The sequence below is a fragment of the Spea bombifrons genome, chromosome 5, assembly GCF_027358695.1.
Source record: "Spea bombifrons isolate aSpeBom1 chromosome 5, aSpeBom1.2.pri, whole genome shotgun sequence".
Taxonomy (NCBI): domain Eukaryota; kingdom Metazoa; phylum Chordata; class Amphibia; order Anura; family Pelobatidae; genus Spea; species Spea bombifrons.
This window is the reverse complement of record NC_071091.1, coordinates 51,950,008-51,976,923: the sequence shown is the minus strand read 5'-3', so window position 1 is coordinate 51,976,923 and position 26,916 is coordinate 51,950,008. Positions and strand designations below refer to the sequence as shown.

The 26,916-nt window shown below is 38.1% G+C and overlaps 1 protein-coding gene across 1 annotated transcript in view; it reads right to left on the bottom strand.

The window, feature by feature from the left end:
* BCL2 (BCL2 apoptosis regulator) overlaps positions 1-23,264 on the bottom strand; it is a 64,315-nt gene extending 41,051 nt beyond the window's left edge. Inside the window, exons 1-3 of the mRNA XM_053466680.1 lie at positions 23,058-23,264; positions 22,687-22,833; positions 21,238-22,283 (exon numbers count right to left, since the gene is read on the bottom strand). Coding sequence (XP_053322655.1) covers positions 21,238-21,993 — 756 coding nt within the window. The 5' untranslated portion in view covers positions 21,994-22,283; positions 22,687-22,833; positions 23,058-23,264. The remainder of the gene's footprint in view (positions 1-21,237; positions 22,284-22,686; positions 22,834-23,057) is intronic.
* Between the last annotated feature and the right edge of the window lie 3,652 nt (positions 23,265-26,916).

The following is a 26,916-nucleotide window of genomic DNA, read 5'->3' as shown; positions in this document are numbered from 1 at the left end:
ATTTTAAGCCGGGTTGAACCCGGCTTAAAATCACTCAAGGGAGCCGGAGGTCTGTTAATGACCTCCGATACCGCTCCCTTGCGAGCCTGCTCCTCCAGCGGCGGACATTACTGTCCGTCTCTGGAGGAGTGCCGGGTGCCGCAAGTTGGCAGCCCCTGATGAGCGGCACCCGGTGCGGACCGCCCCCCGTCGCGCCCCCTGGAGTGTGGCGCCCTGCTCTAAGAGGCCGGGAAGCCCCCACCAGGGCCGGCCTTAGGGGTCTGCGGCCGCACAGGGTTTAAATAAAAACATCGGGGGTTTTTTTCAACTTTATTTAACATCCTCCATGTTAAATAAAGTTAAAAAAACTTTATTTAACATGGAGGATGTTAAATAAAGTTAAAAAAAAACCCCGATGTTTTTATTTAAATCCTGTGCGGCCGCAGACACGTAAGGCCGGCCTTGGTGGGGACTTCCCGGCCCCTTAGAGTGGCGGACCCGGCAAATCCCCCGTGTTTCCCCGAAAGTAAGACATATGTCTTACTTTCGGGGTACGGCTTATATTAGCCGACCCCTCTGAAACCCCCGATACGTCTTACTATCGGGGGTGTCTTACTATCGGGGAAACACGGTAGCGTAAATAGCAGCTGTGATAATTATCTTAACTCTTTAAAAAAAATGTTTGCTGCAGTCCCTGTAATACACTACAGTAGTCACTACAGCTTCTCTAATCCACCCTACAACAGTACATTTTCGGCAGTAAAATACACTATTTACTTGCAGTATGGTAGGTGAGTAGTGAGCATTAATCTCAGCATCAGCCATCACAGTATCTCCCACTTTGCCTCATCAAGTGCCAAGACAACTTGTAATGGCGGCAGATTTCAGATTTCAACACTTTTGTAGTTTGTTTTCGTCAGTTTCATCGGAGATCAACCTCGTTATCGTTGATTTGTACAAACCCACAAAACAGGCAATTTCGGTTAAAAATAAAGAAAACAAATGCACAAGTCTAGTGAAATCATTTACAAAACCAAAAATTGCAGGTGAGAGGAGGCAGAGAAGATGTTGGCAAGGGTTCTAATCCAAAACAAAAATCCAAAAGCAGCGCTGCTATATTTAAGAGGACTACAAAAATGACACACTCATGAAACAACAAACAATTTCAACAAATATATAAATGTGAGTTGTATTACGTGAGTCAATCTATGCAGAATGCTGGGGTCTGGTACAATGTTTTTGTTACACATGGATAAATAACTGCGCGTCACAAAGTTACTCGGTAAGGTACAGTGTCTGCTTTTAGCTTGGTTTCGTAACCTATTCCAAATGAGCTATTTCTGAGGTTGTTCTGTAAGAGCTTACAGAAAGTTATTGGCCATTTAATTTAATTACAGACTGAGTCCGGATCAGGTTACAGCGGCGCTGCCTCCCCACACAACTGCATCCTTATTGGTTAAGATAGTCTTGCACATTTAGTCCCTTCTTAAACTTTCCGCTTTAAAATAGATGGGAAAAGAAAACAAACAGGATGCCAGGTGAGGGAAAGATCCACAAACAATTCATTATCCCAGCCACAGAGTGCAGAGGCTAGGACCGATGCTGCTATTGCAAACATTTATATGGAAACACCGTCTAAACTCTGGGTAATTTTCCATATATGTCTTTAGTGATAAAATCTGTAAGGCACATTAAGGGAGGGGGCTGCAGCTTTGGGGGGTTAGCATTCAGGTCCCTTCACTATACTACAAGCCTTCCTTGTTTCAGTTTACTTTTTTTTATGAAGTCAGGTACAAAATATATTTACAGTAATCTGCCCATTTTCCCATTTAATGAATCCTTTTCCGCGAACAAATATACCAATGTTAGCTCTCAAATCCACAGTGCCAATTTCCTACTTCCGATGCACATCTTATTTATATAATATATATATATATATATATATATAATATAAATAAGTACAAGTGAGTAGCACATCGTAGTATGTTTGTTTATCAAGGTATAAAAGTCAGTTCCAACTCATTCATAAAGATCATGCTTCATGACACTATTGCCACCAATTATTTTTCCTGAATGTGTACAGTGAGGATGTGTACGCGTAGCTATCTTTATCCTTGCACGGATAGTAACATATGCTATGGATCCTCATAATTAGTATGCGTGGGTCAGCAGTTTTATTATAGTTTGTGAAAGACAGATTGACAGACTTTGTCAGTCTCATCCCTCCGGCTTCAGTTTCTAGCTATAGTTTCTAAGCAACATAACTAAAATCTGAAAACACTGTCTTGAGTAACATATTTTACATTTATTACACAGACAGGCGGTCCGGATCACTGAATGCAGAACCTGCTCTAAAATTACATGTTAAAATAATGAGCAGCTCCATTCCCTGCAGGAACTATAGTATTACATTGAAAAAGACAGTCGAGTATATGTACAAGCGCACCATGTTATATATAAGAATATTGACCTACTGGAGCATACTAGTCTCCGTGCTATTGATGGTAAAGCCCTTCATGGTTCCAAGCATTACACATTCAGTTAGCAGTCTTGAGATGGAAAGGTAAGGAATATAATTCTTTATGATATCACACACCGTTTTCAGGGAGTGAAACTCACACTAGCATCTGGAATTCTGATAGATAGCTAGACACTGACTTATTGTACTTTCAGCTGTCTATGTGCCTTCCATGTCTGTGTGTGTCTCTTTTGTACACCATTGTCACCGACTTTTTCCTTTCTCTTTCATTCTCTCAATAGCACTCTGTATTTCCCTAAAGAGAACAAGAGGCTGGAATGGAATTTATAATCTTGTATTATAGTTTCAGAATCCCAAATGACTGCTCCTTACAGATGAACAAAAATAAAGTATAACGTGATGAAAAAGTCTCCATATTAATTCATTTATATGAAATGATCTATGCCAAGGTAGCATTTGCTATGTAAAGCCAATGAAAGAGACTGAGAGAATGAAATGATTTTCACCACAAGTCAGAGCTGGCAGTCCCCATGGAAAAGCTGCACACCTAGCAACAATAATTACATCACTGGCTCAATTTAAGCACGTTTTTTTTTAATGTTCCAAGAAGTTCCCAAAGTGATGCAATAAAAATATAACCCGTGCAACTGATTCTCACCGATGCCACTTTCCTGACGTAATGCAATAAAGCTTCGGAAAAAGCAAGCAGGGTGCTGGGTTGTATAACGAGAGGCGTTAGTAACAGGAGGTGCTTCTGCCACTTTACAGATCTCTGGTCTGACCTCACCTAAAGTATTGTGTACAACTCTGGAGACCCCATCTCCAGAAAGATATTGACTTTTTGAAGAGTGTTCAGAGAAGGGCTACTAACATCAATGGTTTTCAGGGTAAAAAATTATCATGAAAGACTAAAGGATCTCAATATGTATAGCTTGAAGGCAAGAAGACAGAGAGGATTATGACAGAAAGATTTGAATCCATAGAGGGATTTATCAAAGTACAGGAGGGAACTTTATTTCAAAGGGAGAAAAATGTTACAACACAAGGGTTCATAATCTAAAAGTAGTGGATGAGAGGACATATGTAAGGAAACTTTAACTTAACCGAGACAGCAGCCCAACAAAAGGACTGCTTAAGGTATAAGTCTATCCAGTACAAAAAACAGGCAAGATAGGACGAATGGTTCTTATCTCCTGTCAAATTTTACGTTTATGTGTTTAATGATCATGTATTTTACAACAAGCAAGCATCCCAGCCAATCTCAGGAAAAAACAACGTCCGATACATCGTCATCATTATTGTTGTCCAACTGTTGGCCCCAACTCGATAAAAAGGCCTTCTGAAGTATATAATTCACTTATCTCTGTCCATCCAAGCTTTTCCCTAGAAAAGCCCTTGATATTTTAAGTTGGAGAACACTGTAATAATTGTGAATCAGACTTTTATATTCATCTCATTACACAAAGTGGTGGCCCTTACCAAGTTTAGCATTTATTCTTGGCAGATCCCAAAAGGAGGACCTTACGCTAGCTGGACCCCTATTTTAGGAAACTTATTGGGTCTGCAATTTCATATTAAAATATTGGGATATTTTGTATTTTCACCCTAGTTTCCATTTATATGTGTATTCAGCTTGACTCACTGGCTAGTGTAGTTTAAGTTTTACTTCCCTAATCCCTAACCTCTGTGAATCTGTGAGTAGATTAGTGGCTATATAAACTATGCCCAGTCCCTGACTGGTGTATCGTGTCACGACCGGTGGTACGGATTTTTCCCTAGAGGAGCACCTTTTCTCCCAGGAAATAAACAAAGTTGAAAATACACTAAAATAAGCACAAATGAAGCATAACATTCTTAAAACCTTTTTTGCCGCAATTCAACCATGACACTTCCTTCTCATGTTGCTAACAAAATCAGCAAAAGTCAGTAGGCCAGCATTAGTCAATTTGAAGAAATCCAACTTTTTCTAGCGTTAATGCCATCATCCTAAACCAACCCAAGGCTTAATTTTCTAAACTCTTAGTTAACACTCTTACATGTTATACAAACGGTGTTTGCATATAACCTGTTTCTGTTTACTCACTGCAGGTTTTCAAAATGCAGCATATGCAAGCTGCCAAAATAACCAAGGCATTTAGGGATACCGTGAAACTGTTAGACGTTCTTATATCATATTATAAATATATATATATATATATATATATATATAATATATATATATATATATAGTAGTGAATAAATCAGCAGCAAACTGCCCAGCATTTAAAATGTAAGTCTTATAATTTATTTTTAATTTTCATTCTTTTAGATGCATATAGAATAGCCGTCCTCTCTGGACTTCTGCACTCGATCTAAAACATTTACCGTGATGCAAAATCCACAGCCAATCAAGAACAGGCTGTCTGTTGCAGGCTGGTAAATTTTACATTTGGAGCACAAGATTGATAATGCAAGGACATACATGTTACTAAACAAATCATAAAAATATGGGAATTAAGTGTTAACAGTGTTTAGACAGTTTTAATATCTACTAATGAATGCAAAGTTTGTTTGGATGATGCATTGTCATTGCCATCAAGACATTTAACTTGAGCAGTTACATGCATGTATTTCTAAGCACAGATGTCTACACAAAATTAATAATGTTTATAATGTTAGGCTAAAAAGACATTCGATACCCTTTGATAATATTTTTGTAGCGTACATAATATTTCAAATTTGCAGATATCAATCATGACATCTATGGAACCATTTTACGTGTTACTTATAATTATACGACTTGTGTTTATTCTTTTATGGGATGGTCTCCTTAATCGACTTTTGATACTTGGCTCAAAATAACCTTCAATATGTTTATTGTACCGGGCTGATCTAAAGAACAAGTAAAGAGAGGAATCTTTGACAAATGTGTAGGAATGCTTTGTTGGCAAAAGTCAACTTATAAAACCACCTTAATTATTTTGAAACATTCTACGTGTAAATAAGGAAGGTGGATATTGTTGTATTGGTCCAAAAAATGTTTGGAATCTTTAGTCAAAATTTATACATTTTCCATTAGCGTTAAATAAGCTTTTCCATAAGCCCAGCAGTTTATGTGACCCTCGTATCTGTGTCAGCCCTAAAGCAGGTACCCACGTTGACTTATGATTCAATTCTCCATATATATCAGAAAACCCACTCCACTCATTATTTTACACAAAAGGATTAAAAAATCAGTTCCAATTAACTGTTCGAAACACAGGAAGGTTGCTAAGGATGCTTTTGCCCTGCTCATACTTTTTTTTTAAGGAATGACATGGGCTCACTTGTAAATCCTACTGGTAGGGTAGACATGACTAAAAGGGTGCAAATGCATGTTAAGTACACCTGGAGGTGCTACCTTCCGGGAAACAAACACACTACCACGATACTGTGAATAATATCATACTATGAACCATTTGCTTTGCCAGTCATGCAAAGGCTTGCTTCTGATGGTGGGTGAGTGGGCTTGGGCCATGAGCAGGTAAATATAATACACTCAGGGAGAGGTATTGCCAACATGAGCATGGTTGTTAAAGTTTGTAGAACTTTTATGATTTATGAATTTTTACACAATTTCCCATTTAGTCTTCCTTTAGTGAATGCGTAAAAAATACGCCAATTGTGTACTATGATGCAGTATTATGTTGCCACAAAAGACTTGCCTGCAATTACAAGGGTTAAACATTCTCAAACAATGAAACAGGCATTCAGAACCGCATCGGCACCTTATTACAGTCGCTGACTACTGATATTACTATAGCTTATAAAAGTCTTCCTTTTTTTAATCTGCGGACTTGAATAATTTTTAGACTTGCGCTGGGACTTCATTGCATCATCACCGGCTCTTACACATATGACTCTAGGGGGAATGACTTCAGCCTGGTATAGATAAAGCACTAAGGTTGTACAATGCCAGACCAGGAGCAAGGATGAAATATTGCTAGGATATAAGAAAAGAATAATTCTAAACCAGGGGTGGTGCTACCATATTGAAAACTTTAGCAGATGTTTTGGGACCCATTGGTCTCAGGGAACCAATGGAAGGTTTAAGGCAATAATAATTGCAATATATTGTGGTCATGAGCAAACTTGCGATCATAAAGAAGATATTCCTTTGCTTATGTATAGTTACCCATTTTGATCAGTTGCACTTGACACGGTTTGATTTGGATCTAGGAGTGTTGTTTGTTAAACTGATCTGCATATACCCAGTGTTTCTTTGGGAAAAACAAGTCTTTAGGTTTGCCTGGTGGATGTTTGTGTGTTTGTAGTGTTTGGCAATACTTTCTTAATTCTTAACTTTAAGTTGAGAGGTTTTTCATCATCTTTCTTGTCCCCACCATAACGTTTATATATCAAAAATAAGAAATATGTCTTAATATAAAGGATAATAAAAACATTTCACAGACTATATGTAATAAATAGAAAACATTTAAAATAAAGTATAAGTCAATAATTTAATAAAAAATGATTTAAATGAATTAGTGAAAACATTAATCCATTCAATAAGCTGCTAAATACATGAAATCAAGTTAATTGTTAAATATGAATTGCTATACACTACACAAATGTACACACACATACACTCACACTAGCACTACACATACACACACCCTAACACTACAGTACACACACTACTATATATACATACATATATACATATATACTGTTTATATATAATTTTCACATGTATTAATTTAATCCTTAACTGTCTTGCCTATATGAGATACTGTATGTTGGTCTCTTGGTCAAACCAAGCCTTGTAAAGATCTTTTCAAGCCAGCTCTTTCTGTGTAATGCTAGAATGATTTTTTAGGCACTGCTTACTGTACAGTTCTGTTCTAGGAACATATTACACTTTGTGACAGTCATTGACATAAATGCGATGCTAGCCAATAAGAGTTGAAGTGGGCCTAAAGAAAGACCTATTGTTTGACATGTTGCTGATTTATGGTCCGTACAGTTGATTTTTAACAGAACATGAAGTGAAATGTACTAATCTGATATGGACAGTTGCTGCTTTAATTTGAATTTAAAAGCTGCTATTGTTATCCATTGATGCACCATATCATTTTGACAATTGTTCTTGGTAGACTGCATTACTTATTCAATTTTTCTTTGTTTGCCATTTATTAAATTAATCAAGATGTGTTTGTATGTATATACATGTATGTATGCGATTAACTTGAGGTAAAGCAACCAACTACTTTACATTAAGGTTGCTAGATCTATCAAGGTCCACCAAAGATTTTGTTTTAAAGTGTAGGATACCGTGCTCGTCTTCCACTGTGAAAAAAACAAAAAAGTGACAAAGTGCTCCAGTGGGTTTACGGCCACAGACAAGGTTCCCAATCTTCTTCTGAGGCTGCACTCTAAATCCCGTTCCCGCAATGTGTGTGTTCCACTCCCGCCCGCTCCCGCAACATGTGTGTTCCACTCCCGCCTGCTCCCGCCACATGTGTCCAATCCCGCCCGCTCCCGCCAAATGTGTGGTCAATCATGTCCACCCCCTTACCTGAACTGCAGATTTCCCACACACTCTCGCAAGGCTGCCTTCACGTCGCTCGCTCACAGCGTCTCTTCTCTTGTTCCGCCCAGGAATGCAGCAAAGTCACGGGAAGTGACGTAAAATCATGTGAGGGAGCAACACAAAGGCAGCCTTGCGGTAATGCGCAGGATTATCGGGACCCGCAGGTACAGTGGCTGACCGCCTGCCACACCCGAAAGACCGCCCGCAAGTTTCCCAATGCAGTCCTCTACTGCACTCCCCGTAAGGGGATCTGGAGCCCTTCCTTCCCAGAAGGGCCGGAACTTCTAGACTCTCCTCAGACATCTTCAATTTTTGCAGCTCTTTATGAGCTAATAAATATTGAATCATATGAATAAATATGGTTTGAAAAGAAATTTCTATTTGTCCTGAAAAAAAAAAACACTACACAACTGGTTTGAGAACATTAATTAAAGAAAAGGGGAAGGTTGGGCCTAACACATGTACTTGCAGTATGAAAAACCCTTTGTTATAAAGAGGGTAAACACCAGAAAACATGAAAAAGTCAATTATTTGTATTATTACTTTTTGTTTTGTAGTGCTTTTTACTTAATGGAAGCTTGATCCTCTTGAAATTTTAAGAGCTAACATTAAATGTTAATCCAATACAAAGGTATTACCACATACTGCAAAAAAAACCAAAACATTGTTGTCATTTTAGGTAAAATATTTTAATTACCGTAGTTGCTTGATTAAAAGACAAGGTTATTTTAAGAGCAAATGCTCTGAAAAATAAACATTGTCTTATATAAGAGGTCGTCTTCTAATCAGACCTCAAATAGAGGTCTGACTAAAAGACCAAGATCCACATCCCCCACAGCGCTGCAGGGGACCCTCCTCTCCGGCAGCCAGTGGAGGTGTGTGCAATGCGCACAGACAACCTCTGCTGCTGCCGCCACTTCTGCCGGCGCTTTTATGACGGAGATCCTGTGTCACATGACTATTCAGTGCTCATTCATAGAAGCCCCGGGGGAAGTACCGGCAGAAGCAGCGGGGTTTTCTGCGTGCATTGCACACACCTCCCTCCACTGGCCGCCGGACAGAAGGGTCTACTGCAGCGCTGTGGGGGATGTGGATCTTAGTCTTCCCAGGCTGCCACCGGGGAAGCACTGGTAAGTCGGGGAGGGTAAGAGCGGCATATGGGGGGTATGAGGGCTTTCTGGAGGCAGAGTGGCATATAGGGGGTTAAAAAGAATATCAGGGAGGCAGAGTGGCATATAGGGGGTTAAACTGAATATCAGGTTGGCAAATAAAAGGAAATAAAAACAAAATGCATTTTTCTCAATCATAGTTTTTATTAAATATGAAAAAAATGTTTACATGTGAATTAGTAAAACATTTTTCTTACAGGGTAGTCTTATATTCAGGCTTTTTCTTTTATCCTAAATTAATATTAAAATTTTGGGGGTTCTTATGATCAGGGTCATCTTAGAATCAAACAAATATGGTAGCTATCCAGAGACATACCAATATCTTTCATAAAACAGTCTTGTTGGGGTCATTTAGAATTTGTGTCCATTAATATTAAATGATCAGAAATACAGTGTACTGTGTCTGTACTGGAAACGACTCATATTTAATGGAACATCTTCATAGGCATGCAGAGGAATTTTAACCAGCAATCATCACTACTGTTCCAATCAAGGCTGTCATTCCTGGGGGGACATAGCAGCTGCCCCTTGAGCCTGTCACAATCACGGTCGCATGGGTCTCACCTGCAACCGAGCCTGCCACTTTTGCAAGTACCCACAGCTTACCTATGTTGTTCAGGGGAAGCAGGAACGCGACAGGGTCATGTTACATGACCTTGTTGCATTCTTGCTTCCATTGGGCAGTAAAAGAGAAGTTGCTTGCACTGTGTGAGAGCACCACAGTGAAATCTGCAATTAAGGTAACAGTGTGCGGGAGAGAGTATGAATGAGTATGTGTGAATGAGTGAATTAATGAGTATGCGTGAAGGACTAAGCATTTATGTGGCGGCGGGGGGGGGTTGTGTCAGAGTGACTGCATGCCAGGAAGCGAGTCGGGGGGAGTTCAGGCAAAAGCTTGTCCAGTGTCCAATCAATATTAAAGGTGGCCCTGGTTCAAATGGTATATTGTATTTGGTAATCTAAATTTAAATTTAAATGACTAATCATAAAAAAAAATGTAATTATGTTAGTAAAGCTAGAAATGTTCTTGTTTACCATGAAAACAGGTAAGTGACCCTAAATGTTTGAATGGTAGGGGACAGATAGATTGATAGATGATATATTTAAAGGCACACAAATGGGTTAAAATAATTGTAGAATATACACATTTCAATAAATGGTTTGATTGTGTTATATAATTTTAAATCAGTAAGTAAATATTTAACCCCAGACTCAAACAATGCGCTACTTTTGATTAAAATTCTTCTATGTGTTTCATAAGAAATATAAGCAAAAATGACAGGCTGGTTTGGAAAAAAACCTAAATATAAAACTGCAACTAGTTAACCACTGTAAATATTAGGGTTATTCCAAAATACAGGACATAGCAAAGATACTGGAAACACAATCATTTTTGGAAATGACATTTATAGAAATGTAGCTCATCTTAGACACACTTTTTAGCAAACTTGCCATTCTGACATATTTCATGAGACAGATATTACTTCGGGATTTCACAATAAGGTGTAATTCATTCATACGATGTACAGTAACTAAAGAAAAAAATGTTACAGCATCATAATCAGCATTATCTAGTTTCATTAATAGTCTGTGTAAAATTGTACCATATTTTAGTAATTTGATATACTTATCTATGAACCTATTTCCATCCCCAGAAAACCATGCCAGATTTTTCAAGGGACTCGATGATTGTAGGATCCAGTCCGAAATTCCTATAAAGCCCGCATGAGGTACAGGTGCTTGACATTTAAACCCCTGGAAGCCTCACAATCAGGGAGACTGTTGGAGAAGAGAGGTCCAGAAGTTCCCCTGTGCTACAAAGGCAAGGAGAGGCTCTGAAGATCCCTGAGCCAAGTGTGGTATACCTGCCCAGGATGGTTGAAAGTAGTGGGTGTTTAGGCTGATCCATATGGGCTAGCAAGATACAGCCAGAGAGAGAGCTCGAGTTGGGAGCTAGGCTTTATTTCTATGATTTTGTTTTGGGGTTTCTCATGTGCACTAGTAATAAAACAGTTTGCTGCACAATTGGTGTTCCTGTGTCTCATTGTCCAAAAGGACTGTACTGAAGATCCTGAAAAGTGACATTTAGAACTTGGCTGAAAGGGTTTTGTTTTAAAATGTGTGTTTATACACATATATAAGCAGTGGAAAATTACACTTAACTGTACCAAAGTAACAAAATAACTTTCACGTCTTGCAGTTTTTTTTTTGGTTACTTTTTAATGACTTCAACTAAACATTTATCTGGTTTCTCTGCTAGTTTCAGTAAGCAGTTAGTACACTGGCATATACATTGCTGGTTCCCCACAGAACAGAAACAATATATAGCCAACATTATGTCTCTGTAAAAACGAAGTCTGCACAACAAGGGGGATTCACCAAGTCGTTACCAACCAAGTAACTTCAGTAGGGACAGTCTCACTTTTGTTACCATACTCCCTCTTTTTCCTCTCCTGATGCCCCCATTTTTCTGAGCTCCGAATGTTTGGTGGATATGAGATTAGCAATGTTCTCCATCCATTAAGGTCACAATAACATGCCTAGAGACAACACAAAGTGTGTCTATAAGTGAACTTGTCTGAATAAAGTTAATTATTCTCTCTCTAAATCTCTCTTTCTTGCAGCTACAGCTCAGTTACAATTACACTTTCTACAACAAAAGTGCCCCTTATGTCCATATGCAACCTTTTAAAATGTTTGGCTCTACAACCCCTGACTACAGACCGGTCAATTATCCCTCAAAGTTCCATATGGTACATTAGAAACACCAACTTGCATTATAGTCATAGTTATGAATGCATGATAACGCTGGGAAATGTCATTTTATTACGTGCAAAAGACTTTCTGTAAAGCAGAATACTTAGTATCTTACAGATCGTCAGTGATTTATGCCTCTGCAGGTGCAATATTCAGGGTTTTCAGATGGACAGAGAGCTGTACTTGAGGAAATGGACTCAGTTTCTATTTGGCACAAAAAGCTCTAAGTGGTTCTCCCAAACTAAAAGGATCATGTCTTACTGAAAGCACCATAACTAACATCTTTTATCTACTGCAGGATAGTTCATGTTCTTATATGTTTTGTAATAAGACTACCGAGCTGCCACCATGTCGGAAAGCAAACGCATGCAGGAAAGGGACAATAAAGACATAGTTTGCCTTGGAGGCAGAGACTCTAAGGCCAGCTCTGGCATTGCTAAGCTCAGTACACCAATTCCACATTAATCAAACTAGTCTTGATGACTGGGGATTGGCAAACATATTTCATCTGCAAAACAATAATTCATGTTTTTGTCTTACAGGTTTCCCTTTTTCTTTTGATATTAAGACAAACTCCTCTGCAGAGCTCTAGAATCATCGGAGCACAGCATGGGGTATTGTGTTTCTCAATATACTTTCTCCTCTGTGCCTCAACAAATCAAGAGTTTGACTTAATGTTCTTCTAGTGTGAAAGTCATATCCATGGAAACATGGCAGCAATCCACATAGGTGGTACGGCTAACCAGAGCAGTTTGTACTGTGAATGCTTTAGCATCTTCCAGGTGCCCTTACTGGCTTAGAACAAAACCGTATGCGAAGACTGTGGTTTCACATATGTTATCCTGCTGCACTGCAAAATGCTCTAAAGGAAATGCCTTGTTACCTGATGAGTGTTTCTCAGTCATGGGAAACAAAGAGACACCGTCAACAATAGTAAGCGTAAAATATTTTCCAAAACATGCTAGTGGGGCCAAATGCAAATAAGGGGATTTAAATGAGGTGGAAATGTACTTTCATAAACAATTGTCATGGTACGTATTTTATGGTTCAACGCAGATCTGTCACTATTACAAATCCAATACTTCCCAATTGAGTCCATCAAAAATAACATGTAACAATGTTTACTGATTAAAATAAACAGTACACGGAATAGGTGTTGGTATTCTATGTCTAGATGCAGTGTGTGGACCCAGGGCCCCAAGCTGCCTCCCAGAATAACCTCCAGACCTTTTCTCCATTCTGGTCTTCACTTCACCCTGCCTCAGAAGGACATGCAGTGCCAGGTACAAGGTAATATGGAGCCTGTCCTGGCTAGGCCATTGTAAATGGGCTGATTGGGAGATCAAAGATCTTCCTTGTAATTGCCCAAAGAGCAGCAGTGCATCAGGGAGCCACCATCAACTTCTGGTTCACATTAATTTATTATTGCTCTCTTAATAATGGAACATATTTTAAGGGTAGAATGAGGATTGTGAGGCTTGACAATAAATGCATTACTATGCCACATTCCCCTGTATCTCACCCGATTAAGACCTCTATTCCTGGGCATAGTTTTTGCTGAGAAATAACTAAAATACACTTCTGAACGGTAAAGTGAAATATTTAGTGTAGATGTGATGGCATATTGTCATGCAAACCAGCAGCAGTAAAAATCCAAAATAACATCCATATCATGCTGTACAATCTTCTTGTTCTTGGCCACCTTTCCCAAATTTAAATCTCAGCAACAGATCTTTTGTTTTTGGGCAGTTATCTATAGTTTTCCTGTCTCATATGGTCCACAGTGGAAATCTTCCCAGGCTCAAGATGTTATTCCAGCATTTGTCTAATCCTAAATACTCACGTTGAAGTCTTGGCACAGAGAGAGGCCGTACTTTGCATTTAGCTTTTAATGAGGAAGATCTAAACAGCCACATGCTTTGCTTTTATTTTAATTAATGTTTCTTGCTCGCCTTTCATGTGACATATCTTGATCTACAATCATCACTTGGTTTTCCTCCAATCCCTAGATTATTAAAGTATATTAAATTCATAAGGAACTTAAGCCTCTTAGATGATAAATACTCAGGAACATTGCATGCCCAGTGCTCTGTAAAACTAGATAGTCCTCTGACCAAAATTTCGCCATGGAAAACAAAAATTTATAGGAATGGTTTAGTGGAAAAAAAGTATCCATCTGTTACCTAATGCTCTCTAACAGAGCAGGCAGAACTGACTTCGATAACATGTTTTGTAGATTAAAAGAAAAAAAACAATAAATATTTCATGTATGTGAAACCAGGCAAGACCAGGAAAACAGAAAATGACGATAAGATTTGTCTATCCTTTCCAGAAAAACATTCCCTCCCCCGTACCTTAGCAGTCTGTAAGGGTGACTTACAGGGACTATATTAACATTATACACAGAATTACATGTAGCTAATCATAAACCTTTTATTTGTCTGTGTAATTTTGAGACACGGGAAGTCACCTGCAAACAATTTTTGTTCCCAGATGAAGGAAAAGCGGTCCAGGCACAGACTTTAGATGTGTTACAAGCAATTAATGTATCCCTGTGACATCATTACCACTTTCTACACATCCACTCATTGTATCAACTTTTAGGATGACATCCACACTGCCAGGAATGCTCACAATGAATCCCATTGCTTGCTTCCTTATGTGCAGCCATTCTGTGATTCCCATTGGTCCTTTTCTTTGCAACAACATGTGTTTATCCTGTGCATTTGTAATAAACTAATTACCAAAGGAAATCTGTCCTATATATCACATGAACGAATAAGATTTGATAGAGATATAAAATGTTAATGGTGTAACATGCACAGATTGAAAATGACTAAAGTCAGACACAGGTCTGAGATATTTTACCGAGGCGTACGTAACCACGTAAAATGGTTAAATACCCTCCATACAGTTTACTGGATATGACATAGCCACACTCTTCATTGTGTCAGAAGCAAAAGGTTAAACCAATTGACTTGCTATGGTTCAGTGACCTCAGCTCAGTGAATCAGATATGACTAAAACTTGCCCTTTGTGGCCAAGTTGTGCTTTCTAACATAATTCAATCGGCAGCAAGAGAAAAACCAGAAAGTAATTGAGTGACAGCAGCCCTCAACACAGGAGTCACTGAGTCATTAATATTGAGTCTGTGTTTTCACTCTTCACAATCATTCTATTGCTCATCACCATGTTTAGTCGCACGACTCACATCTTATTCTCCTATTACATTGACATTGACGCTTTCATGAAATAAAGGGATAGAATGCTTTGAAACAGATCTGCGTGCATCTAAAAACACAATGGAATCCACCATTAAAATCTATACAAGCTGATAGCCAAGAATGGCCAAGTGATCACACACACTTCATTAACTAAAAGTAAATATTTGCCAGATTGGCCTTATCAGCTTTACTGGGGGTGCCTACAGATATCAATAAATACATCTAAATATTATTTATAAATAAATGGTCATATAATGAATTTTGATGAATTCAAGTGGAACCTGTATGGAACATTTTGGTCAGGCAGAAAACTGAAATGTACATTGGTTGACAATATCTTGCTGACTTTGTATTAGCAACATACTGTATATCTAGAGATTTACTGCCGATAGTGACTCAGGAGGTGTTTTATCAGAAGATACCATGTGGTGAAGACTGAGAGACAGGCGGATATTAACACATTCTTATGTAACTGGTAGCTACATTAGGAGTTTGGTAGATATGGTCAAATACTATGCTTCCCAAACCCTCTGTTAGATAAAACAAGAATGATTCCAGTTAAAAGTATCAATCTATTACAATAATATAAGATGATAGGATAGTAATCACTAAGGCATGCAGTAAATACTTGAATTTTCAAAATCATTTAGCTTTTTTTAATTAAAGTATCAACATCGACTAAAGATTCTATTTTTTCTTGGTCTAGTACTGCGAGATCCATTTTTCTTTATAACATTTTTTTTTAGAATCAAGTGATCCTACCTAGAACATTGCAGCCATAAGATTTGGTTCCACAATCATGCTAGCAGTAAAAAAAAAATACATAATCCACACATGATCTGAGCCTGGCATCTCACCAATTCTCCAGGGATTAATATGCACCAACAACATTTCTGGGAATCATTGAATTTTCACAGTAACATCAAATATTCTCTACAATCAGCAGCTATTTTTAAAGCGACACTCCAGGCATCATATGCACTTTAATCGCCATTAGCAATTCAAAGCTAGGCTGCACATACATAATTAAAAAAATAAAAATTTAATTTTTTCCCCCAAATTAGTTTAAAATGTATACAAGTAAAAGCATGCATGAAATATTATCTACCGATTCATATGGCACCATCATATTACATAAGCTGTATAATAGATAAACAAAACATATAGACTTGCAGAAACATAGTTCATACATCAGGAATATGATCGCGCTATATAAAACAAATAATAATAACAATGAAATGTGCCAGTCTTTCCAACATAAAAGGTGCTTTTCCATACTAACACCTTATTTAATTACAGAAAACAGGTGAAACTAATTTGAGAACAAGGTAAGTTACTTTTTTTTGTAAGCACTGGTTTCATACTGTAGTTCATGCCCCCCACCCCAAAGTTCTTGCCTTGAGACAGTTAATGCCTGGGCTGTGCTTCCAAACTACTTCTGTAACAAATTACCATTAGGACGATGGGCTTTTCCTGAATATCCATCATCATTGCTACCTATTCTGTTGACTAAGAAAGTTAAAATCATTGCATCCCCTTTGTCTAGGGATTTGGAATCTGGTTCACATAGAAGGAACCAACAAAGAGAAGATAAAGGTTGAAATGGACATGCTCCTTTATAGGCCTAGCTTAGTAGCTTAGGCTTAGTTAAGCCTACTAAAAAAAAATACAAAAAAAAAAAAAAAAGCAACTACGTGCAGGAGAAGCTGCAGTCTCATGGTCCTGTTTTAGCTCTCCTGATTGAAAGGGTTAAATAGAAGAGATGTACAATTATCTTTCAAAATTAAACAGGTGGTGGTGCTTTCCAGGCAAGATATATTTAATGAGCATAAGATAGCACATTTGAACAAACAATATAGCTTGGCGAATTCAAACCAGAACACCGTTGATCCGGCTAATGCAGACAAAAACTGTAATTTATGCTAGGGGGGCACTGCGCTCTTGCCTGTCTTCTTTAAAATAATGTAGACTCTTCTATACTCCCCAAACCTTATTGTACCTAAAAGAAACCAGCTCTTCGTTCCATAAAAGTTATAATGCAGGCTTATAACACAAAGCAATTCTGTTTCATGTTGAAAAGCTCATTGCTTTTAGCTCGTGGTTCAGTGTTGATGAGGTTTCATGTTGTTGATTTCAAGATAAAAGCCTTGAGCTATCACATTGTGTCTGCTTTTTTATTGTATTCTACAATAATCTTGTTTTGGTCTATCAGGTAATATTGACTCAACTGTGGAATCGTGTTCAATCAAATGAGCGCTGATCATGTTATCTAGCCCATTAACGGCAGCCACTTTCACATCTGTTTATCATTTTGAAAACAGCACTTTTAATCAATTTGACTCATTTTCTGCCAATGACAAGGCTACAGAGAAAGCTAACAAAGAATTACCCAGAATATAGGAAATCCATGGTTTCTTCCTTGTAAAGCAGTGGTATTAGACCTAACGTTTTAGTATTCTCTGAAAACAACAAATGCAACCTTCTCACTTTCCATATGTTAGGTACATATTTACCGGTTTGACCTGAGGGAAAAGAACATAGCAGCTGACAGAATTCCACGTGTTACAGCTGAGAGATGTCACAAGCCCTTCTCTTGAAATAAACTACTGAATATTTTAATACTTGAGTGGCACACTGCTTGTCCAAAGTCCCAACTTTGGGGACGTAAGCAAAATGTCCTATTTTTGAGAAGTTTGATCCTGGTTTGGCCTTTCATCCCAGAATTGACATTTGCACCAACATCCAGGGAGACATAATGAGGTTTCATATGGTGGAGAGCATCTACCTTTGATCCTAATGTTGTTCACTAAGGGCTGTGAGAGTTACATCTCTCACGATAGCATACTCTCACACCTGGGAACTTGCCAGGTTTCACCCAGAGTCTTCCAGGCAAAGCGACAATTCTTGGGGACTCGGGGTTAAAGGCTTCAATCTCCAGGTTGGAAAGCAGTGTTTGGTCCTTGTCACTCTCTTGCTCTTATAGAAATGGGGCTAGCCCAACTCTTCTCTGCCTTCTATACTGAGCTAAGGAGGGAGCACTTCAAGCAGCCTTTGCTGGGAAGTTCCTAAGCATGCATATTTTCCAGGATTTTTGGTTTGATTAACAATAAGTATTTCCACTTGCTCTTCTATATATTTCTCATTTTGCAATTAGGTGCAAGCAAGCTGCAGTTTGCGAACCACATTTCATGATACAGACTTACATTGCTACTGAACTGAGAAGATGATGTTTCTAAAGATGTTTTTCGAAATGTGCTAATGAGGTTCTTCCTGTGGTATACAATCAGTTTGGAATCAGGAAGATGATAAAATACATAGTAAATATTGAGGTTTTTCACAAACTGTCCAACTATAATATGTAATGGTAAATAAACTTTGTTTCTCAATGTAGTTATGCTTTTGAATAATCATCTGGTTTTTAAACAAAAGAAAGAAATAACAATAAAGTAAACAAAATAATAATCTACATACATTACATACTGTAAATGCCCTCAGTATCTTGGAATGTCTTATTTGTTGTCCGCATATAATAGCTTCAGTAACATTGCTCTTAGGTCTACCAGGTAAATAAAGGAGGTTTCTGCTTTTCATTAAACAGAAAAACAACATAAAATTGTCGGTTGCATGGGGGTTTGTTCCTGTTGTTGTTTCAACCCCCATAATTTGGGAAGGGTTATAAGCCCATTTCTAAAACAAGTCCTTTATTCTACAGTGAGAAAGATTCAAGGCAGCTACCAATCCTCTCAGATTGTAATCGGGTGGGAGTTCCCCCTCGAAGCAGGTAACACAGTCATTACACATAGTCTGGATATAATATAAGAAGAACAAGGTTGAAAATCTAAGTATACAACAGTTACAATGAGATGTAGATGTCTCATGTAACTCTGTGCATGATGCAGATGAACATCTCTTAAGCACCAACTCAGTGGATGTTTCGTTACGACAGGCGCTACAAACCCACGGTCAAGTATGACGGTCAACTATCATACTTAATTCAATAAATATGATATTTAGAATTTTGGGAAAAGAGCTACATATCCCAGCAGCAGATATCTCTTTAATCTGACGCTAGATGGTAACAATGCATAAGTCAACAGAAAGAATTGCAAATGAGCCTTGCTTCAGATATCTAATCTACGCTACCAAAAACCAAACGTGTTACCAACGTCATATGTACAGGTGTGTACACCACTGCAAAACAATCACCTCAGTTAAGTTGTGGCAAAGGGATAAATCGTGTTTGCATCTACTATATACAGTCTTTTCAAAAAGGAAAAGAAAAACATGTGATTTTCAAGAGCCACTGAATACCATAACATTGAGTCAAATCATTTACTTTACTGTGCGAGACACACTTCACATATTTGGCTTCGACTAGGAATACAAAACACCGCTTACAGATTTGCTATAAAAAAAAACGTATAGTTAAATTGGGGAGCTGGATTGCGTCTATGCAATGTGATTAACTATTAGACCGCAGGGACACCGAATTGAACTTTAATTAGTCAACAGGCGTTAACATTTTGCTAGCCATATCACAACAGCTGTATGTATGAACGTGTACACACTGCTTGAATTGCAATAAGGATTCTGTATAGGATTTAATTATAGACTTTAACATAGCTCTATGTGCATATACCCATGTCTCTTAAGAAATGCATGCGTTTCTAGATGATAGTTATTACAATCAGAGTTTATTCAGAATGCGTCAACAAAGTCTGAAGTATAATAAAATGATGAGACCGAATAGAAGTTTGTAAATGCATAGATGCAGATGGCGTAAAAAAGCCCAAATCACTAGATTATATATTCATATAGACATATATTCATTAATTTACATAATTACATATGCATTAGCATGCATTCGTTTGGAGCCTTGTCTTTTCCGATGCAAGTGAAATTGCTTTAACACCATCTAGCAAACCATCTAGCAAAAGACTTTGCATTTTAAAGTCCGTTTATCATCTCGTACAATTATTGAAACACATGTTTCAATAATTTGCCTAACCCTTTTAACCCTCTGCATTTCTCACGCTTCTAGCATGTGCCGAGATCCACATATGCAAATCGGTCTAATCTAGATACGGATCATTAACATGAAAGCTATGCAAAAAATGTTTAAACCCACACAGTATCAAAATCTTCGCTTATAGTGGGGAAAAAAGGCAAAATGCGACCAGGAAAAAAACATTTTTGTTTCCCAATGTGTTTGTAGCCCAATCTTTCAAAAATGCTTCACATCAGAGGTGTAATAAACGACGAAGGATTGTTTGGCAGACGTTTCAGCCAAACATACCGCAGAATCTCACCGATAACGCTCACTTTCCCACTTATTTTATGACACTTAGGGGTGCCTATTAGACACAGGTGGAAAACAACATGACATCGATGTAAAGTTACCCAGCACGTAGGTTCTGAGTTAAGCTTTGAGTATTATACCCAACAGTTTTTCCACAAAAAGCTGAAAATGTGAAGAATGCTACCTACGAAACGACAGGTGTGTTTGTCTTAAAAAAAAAGTGAATTTAAAATCTATTATAAAATATTTATGTATAAATACACCTATGAATGTAATTGAGTTATAGGGGAGTTGGGTTGTGAATTCTATCTTGCTGCGGTAACTATCCACAACGCAGGACCACCTGTGTGGGAGAAACTCACCAGCATTGACCCTTTATAGTAAATAGTTAACGTAGTCCGGGGCAATATTTAACTTCATTGCAACTCACAATTTACTATTAAGTAAATAAATCCCCGAACACTTATAGAAGAAGAACTGTGTTTTCATTCAAAGATATAAAACGATAAACAATAATTAATAATGTCTCACGGTGATGCTGTGAGAAGCTTCTCTACCATAACACTGAATATCAGTTTGATACCTACTCAGTTTCCAATTTTCCAAAGCTACTGTGTGCAGGCTTTAGTTACTATAGTAACAGCATTTGAACTCTGCCAAATTTAAGATCCCTTAACATTTTGAAAATTACAGTCACTCATTGCTTGTAGATACCAGTATCCACAGATAACGTCACTTTAATCTTATAAATATAAAAAATAAGGACGAATTGCACATACCCATCCTCCCTGTTCCTGAATCCAGTTTTGCAGATGTCTGTTTAGGTACTCTGTCATCCAACCAACTATAGAATCCACCAGCGGAGACATTTCTCTGTTCACACTCTCTACACACATGACACCTCCAAATTCAAAGAAGGCCACAATTCGACCCCAGTTGATGCCATCATGGAAGAGCTCCTCTACCACAGCAGCAAAGCGGAGGCGAACTGTTGACGGAGTAAGATGAAGAAGCCCTGATATCTGTCTAAAATCTTGCTGGTACAGGCGAGAGAACTCATCACCTGCTCGGCTCAGCGTCTGAAGCAATGCTGGGGGAACTGGACGCAAAAGGGCATCTTCCTCATCGTTATCATCCTCCGCTTGATTACGGCCAGAATCACCATTACGATTTCTCTGGGGACCGTTCCATTCACCCTGAGCTGGAGAAACTGTAGAAGCAGCAGATGCAGAGTGGCTTTCAGCAGCAGGTGTATTGTCTACAGGTGTGGTTGGAGAGTTTTGGGATACATTATTTAAGGAAGAAGCAGCAGCAGACAGGGGTGAAACGTGAGGTTGTCCATGCGAATCACCAGGGGCGGCAGACATCTCTTCACCATTAGAATGGTTATTATTAGCAGCAGAAGCATCCTGGAGATCAACAGTAACCTGCTGACTTCCATCTTCCCATTCATAGCCCCTCTGTGACAGCTTATAATGAATGTATTTAACAACTATGTCCCGGTGGTCGTACCCTCCTCTCCTGGGATGAGCCATGGTTTCCAGCTATGGTTGGTAGGAAATTGGTAAAAAAAAAATTATATCAAAACAAAAAAATCCCAGCTCACCTTGACCCGAAATATAACAAGAAAAAGAACCCCCAAAATACGAGCTCAACCGTTATACTTCAGTTGTTGTGTGCACTGGTTCACTGATGCTCTTTCATTCTACGTTATCTGCATTCCTCCTCCTCCTCTTCCTTCCACTGGAGCACACAAGCTTTACTGTAATTTCCCTCGGAAAGGTGTTCTCGCTATTAGATTTTCAGGGACATTCCCTTCTTGATGCTGCAATATAAATAAACACAGTTGATTTAAACTTCGCACCCGTGTCGGCTTTCCACGGGTGTCACTCGCAACTTTATGAATGCAGACGGGCAGAACACAAATGAAGATCATTACTCATACAAATGAAGCACAGCAACCTTAAAAATACACATACGTATATATATATATATATATATATATATTCCAGTATATATTTAATATATAATATATTATTATATATATTATATTATTATATAACGCATTTATATGTATACGCTCAAGTATAAACATCTATATATACACACACAAAGATGTAGATAACATATGAACAGATATTTTGATACATTCATAGATATTGTTGGATTTTTTTAAGGAAGAAACACATAAACTAGATAGGTATACATGTTGACATGCACATACTCACTTGCTTCCCCAAATAAGGCTCTGGCATTGAACTTCCCCGTTCATTTGAATCCATGAAACTTCCACGAAAGCTGGTTTTCCACGGCTTTAAATCCTTGCAGGGGATGAGATGCATGGGGAAGAGGGTCCAGACATCACACAAGCATCCCTGCAAAGCAAATGCTTGTGAGGCCACCCAGAAACAGCATGAGAACCTAAACTGCAATCCTTGTGCTCTGATCTGAGATCCTGCAGCAGTGTGTGCACTGCCATCAATTCTGGGTCACACACACTACACCTACACACACTACACCTACACACACACACACACACTACACCTACACATATGCTGATAAGCGATGGCGAAAAGAAAAACAAAACAAAACAACTGACCCTCCAAGACAGGAATGATTTCTGCACAGTAACCTATTACCAAGTAGGTTGTAAAACAAAAGGGCAAGGAAGCCGAGGGGGGTGTGTGTCATTTAGTTTCATTTTATTGCCGCTCCTGGCTTCGTCTTACGTCCATGTAGAACAGAGCGGCTGGCAGGAGGCGGGACGCTGCTCTATCCGTTGTTTGCTGTCCTGTGTGAAGCCAGGAATGCCTTCTGCTTCTCCTGGGGCGGACTGACTCCAAATTATTTCCTTCTCTTGCACTGGAAGTGCGCATGCCGTTTGAAATTTAAATAAACAATGCCCTCTACAGGTCACACGAATGTATACACAGCCTTCTTTTTTTAACAAAAATATTTGGAATACAGTATTATTATTATTTGTATTATCTTTTATTTATATATCGCCAACAATCCACTCAGCAGTAAATTCAACGCTGCAGCAAATTCAAAGGGTTTGACAAACTGACAAAGCTACTCATTACTTAAAAGAAGGCCCTGCTCACAAGCTTCCCATAAAGTAACAATTTATTATTATTATTTATTGATTTATATAGCACCGCCATATTCCACAGCGCAGTTCAGCAGCACACACCAGTGCATAAAATAATAATAATAATAATAAACATTTGGAAGGCCTTGCTCAAACTATTTTATAATGCCTTAAAAATGAAATCTGCCATCCACATTTGGCCTAGTCCAATTTCTATTTGAAGTTTGCCTGAGGCAATATTACACAAATGTTCATAATTTATAGCTCACATAATGCTTTCATTTTGGCGGATGAGTTTAACGAGCATTTACAGTTTTTCTTTATCTTGTTGGTAAATAAGTATATTATTGTTATCGTTATAATTTGTTAATAAATAAGGTTGTATTATTATTGTATATTTTGAGCATTTTTTTGTTAAAGTAAATAATTATGCACGTGCAATTACAGGAAGCTGCCCCTGTGTTCCAGCGACCATAGTAACATGTTCCACTTTTCGTCCGCTTCTATTTATCCCGTCAGGCTAGGATGCTGAGAGGCAGAGTATTGTACATACAAACAATTTGTCACATAACTTTTCCATTACATATAAATTGTAAATTATATTTATCCCTTTGTAATGTTAGTATATTTACTTTTTACTGGGAGGCGGTAGATAAGCGGAGCTGTCTTTCTGGAGAAGTGGCAGAGAATAATACATAGAGGGAATTTATGTGTGGTTTCCCATTATGAAGGCAGTTGGAGAAGAGCTGAAGTTCTCCTGGGCCACCATGATCTCTGAGGCCTGACCATATAACAATATTTCTTGAAATCAAGGTTCTAACTGATCATACTTTAATTTATGTAGAACATAAAATTGTAATGGAGATTAATTGCATTTTTACCGGAGTTTTAGAAAATTTGATTTCAGACCCATTATTTTTCTTCTTTTTCTACCTCCACTGTCTAGCACTTCAATTCAGGTCAACGGGAGCTGAGCAGGAATGAAGCTCCTGCACAATGCATTAAAACTTCTTCCATCACTGCTTTCATTAACTATACTCAAGAACATCTACGCTGTAATATCCCATCTAAGTTCTTCTCATAACTTGCAGAATAAAAATTACAGGCTAATCTCCAAATATTTTAACAAATAAACACATGACAACTATTTCCATCTTAAAACATATTTAGGTATCAAAGGAATCCAAAACCATGTTAGAACAAAATTTTAATAATTGGGAAAGTTTTTTTTTGAAAGTGCATAATTTTTTTTGTCACCGAAGACAAGGACTCTTAGTATATATTAAAGAAAGATTTTCACTTCATGCTAACAAAACAGCATTAGTATAGATCTAAAACATGTACTACACTCCACATCTATACCAATCCTACAGTGTATTGCATTACAAAGCTATGGACATGTTTGCGCACAAATCACTGGGAATTGTTGATGTTTACAAAAGCAATTACAATGCATACAAGCAATATCGTCATGTCTTCGAACAGGAAAGATGTAGTGGTCTGACTGTACTAAATTGTAGTTATTTATGTAATCAAAATACTTCATCATTTCCGTCCATTTTTTCAAGGATCAGTCCAGCTCAATACCTGCTACATCTGTCATTACTAACTCATTAGTATTTAAAATTAGAAATGACATTTATTGATTTTCATGTAAATATCCAAAAATAATTCACTGTACTTAAAGGGGATATCCTGGTTCTAATTGGGGTAACCACTATAGCCACCAGTAGAATGATCCTACTGATCGCTACTTTTTGGACCAAAGCTATTCTTTGTACATATCCCACACACTGTAAATGTGATAACATCCATTCCAAGGCTAGTATTCACTCTTACATGTGTTTCCAATTGCAGAATCAAGCACGGGCAGCTTGAAGCTTGTCAATGAGGGAGGAAAGGGCAGTTTGTAACTGAACACCACAGGGGTTGTGTGACTACTTGGATTTCACAGCACCCGCAGGTCTCACGTGGGTGTTCGCAGCATAAGGGGAGCTCCCCTAAATGACTGCCTGCATTCCATACCTGATCTTTTTTCCTGAGTCCATATTGAGTTATATGCAGGGGAGATCAGTGTGAATGTGTAATCATTTATATGATGCCAACGCTCTAGGTTAAAAGAGAAGGATAGTGTGTAAACGTATTGATCTTGGTGTAAACTGAGAAGGAAATACATGGGTGGTTGAATTTGTTGCCAAGCCATTCTAAAACCTCCCCACGCAGCAAGTGTGTCTGGAGGAGGAACATCAGGTTTCAGGATGAAAGAGGCTGATGCATCTGGCCACCAAAGATCATTTCTCAAGGTCATAATCCAGTTAAATGGTGGGTTACTTGGGAAGAAAAAAATCACGAATATACATGATGCATTCTTCTTCAAGATATTTATTCTCCTCGTGCATCCCATCACCTATAAAAATCAAGGACAGCTGTAATGTACCTACACATACTTATATTCCTGTGTATTAAGTACTATACTGGATTTGTACAAACTTTTTTTTTAATGAAAATTCCCTGTTTCATGCATCTTGTCGCTGATTATGGCTATGATTGATGGGTCCAATAACTTGTGGGTTTTTTCACTCTGGCCACTCAACATTTACAGAGGAAGAGACAAGCATTAGTTACTGTATGTAAGTGTATACAAAAAGGAAAGAATGTACTTAAGTGTAAACAAATATTGAATTTGTGATCTAGAACAACCATAAAGGTGCTGCAAACTCAGCAACATTTCTCACACAGTGAATTTTCAAACATTCTTGACAACATGTGAGTCACTTCAATCTTCAATCAATGTAAATGCAGAACGTGCAGATTATCTCAATATATATAAGAAAATTATAAGAATAAGTATGTGAGATAATAGACATTTTCCCCATTTACTTAAGGCCCTTTTTAACCCCTTCAGTCCCCTATTGACCGGTACGTCCTAAAAACGCATCCCAAGAATCCCCTATGGACGTACTGGTACGTCCTGCCCTTCTTGCAGAGGCAGGAACACATCCCTGCCGTTGCACGGGACATCAGGCTGTCGTTTGACAGCCTGGACTCCCTCGTGACAGCAGAAGCCAGCACGGAAGTGATTAATTTTTTTTTTTTTAAATCACTAAAATAATACAAATAAACAATAAAGTGAGCTAAGTGATGTCATTGTGACATCACTGGCATTAATAACATGTTCAAGAGGTCCCTAAGAGGACCTCTAACCTTTTTTTTTTTAATGTATATATAAAAAAATACAAAAAATAAAAAAAAATCTATCAAAAAGATAATAAAAAAGAAAGAAAAACCTTACACCCCATTGCCCTAACACAACATATACCCAGTATAACCCTCCTGCCCCCGTTCACAACCCCCAAACCCGTTAAGC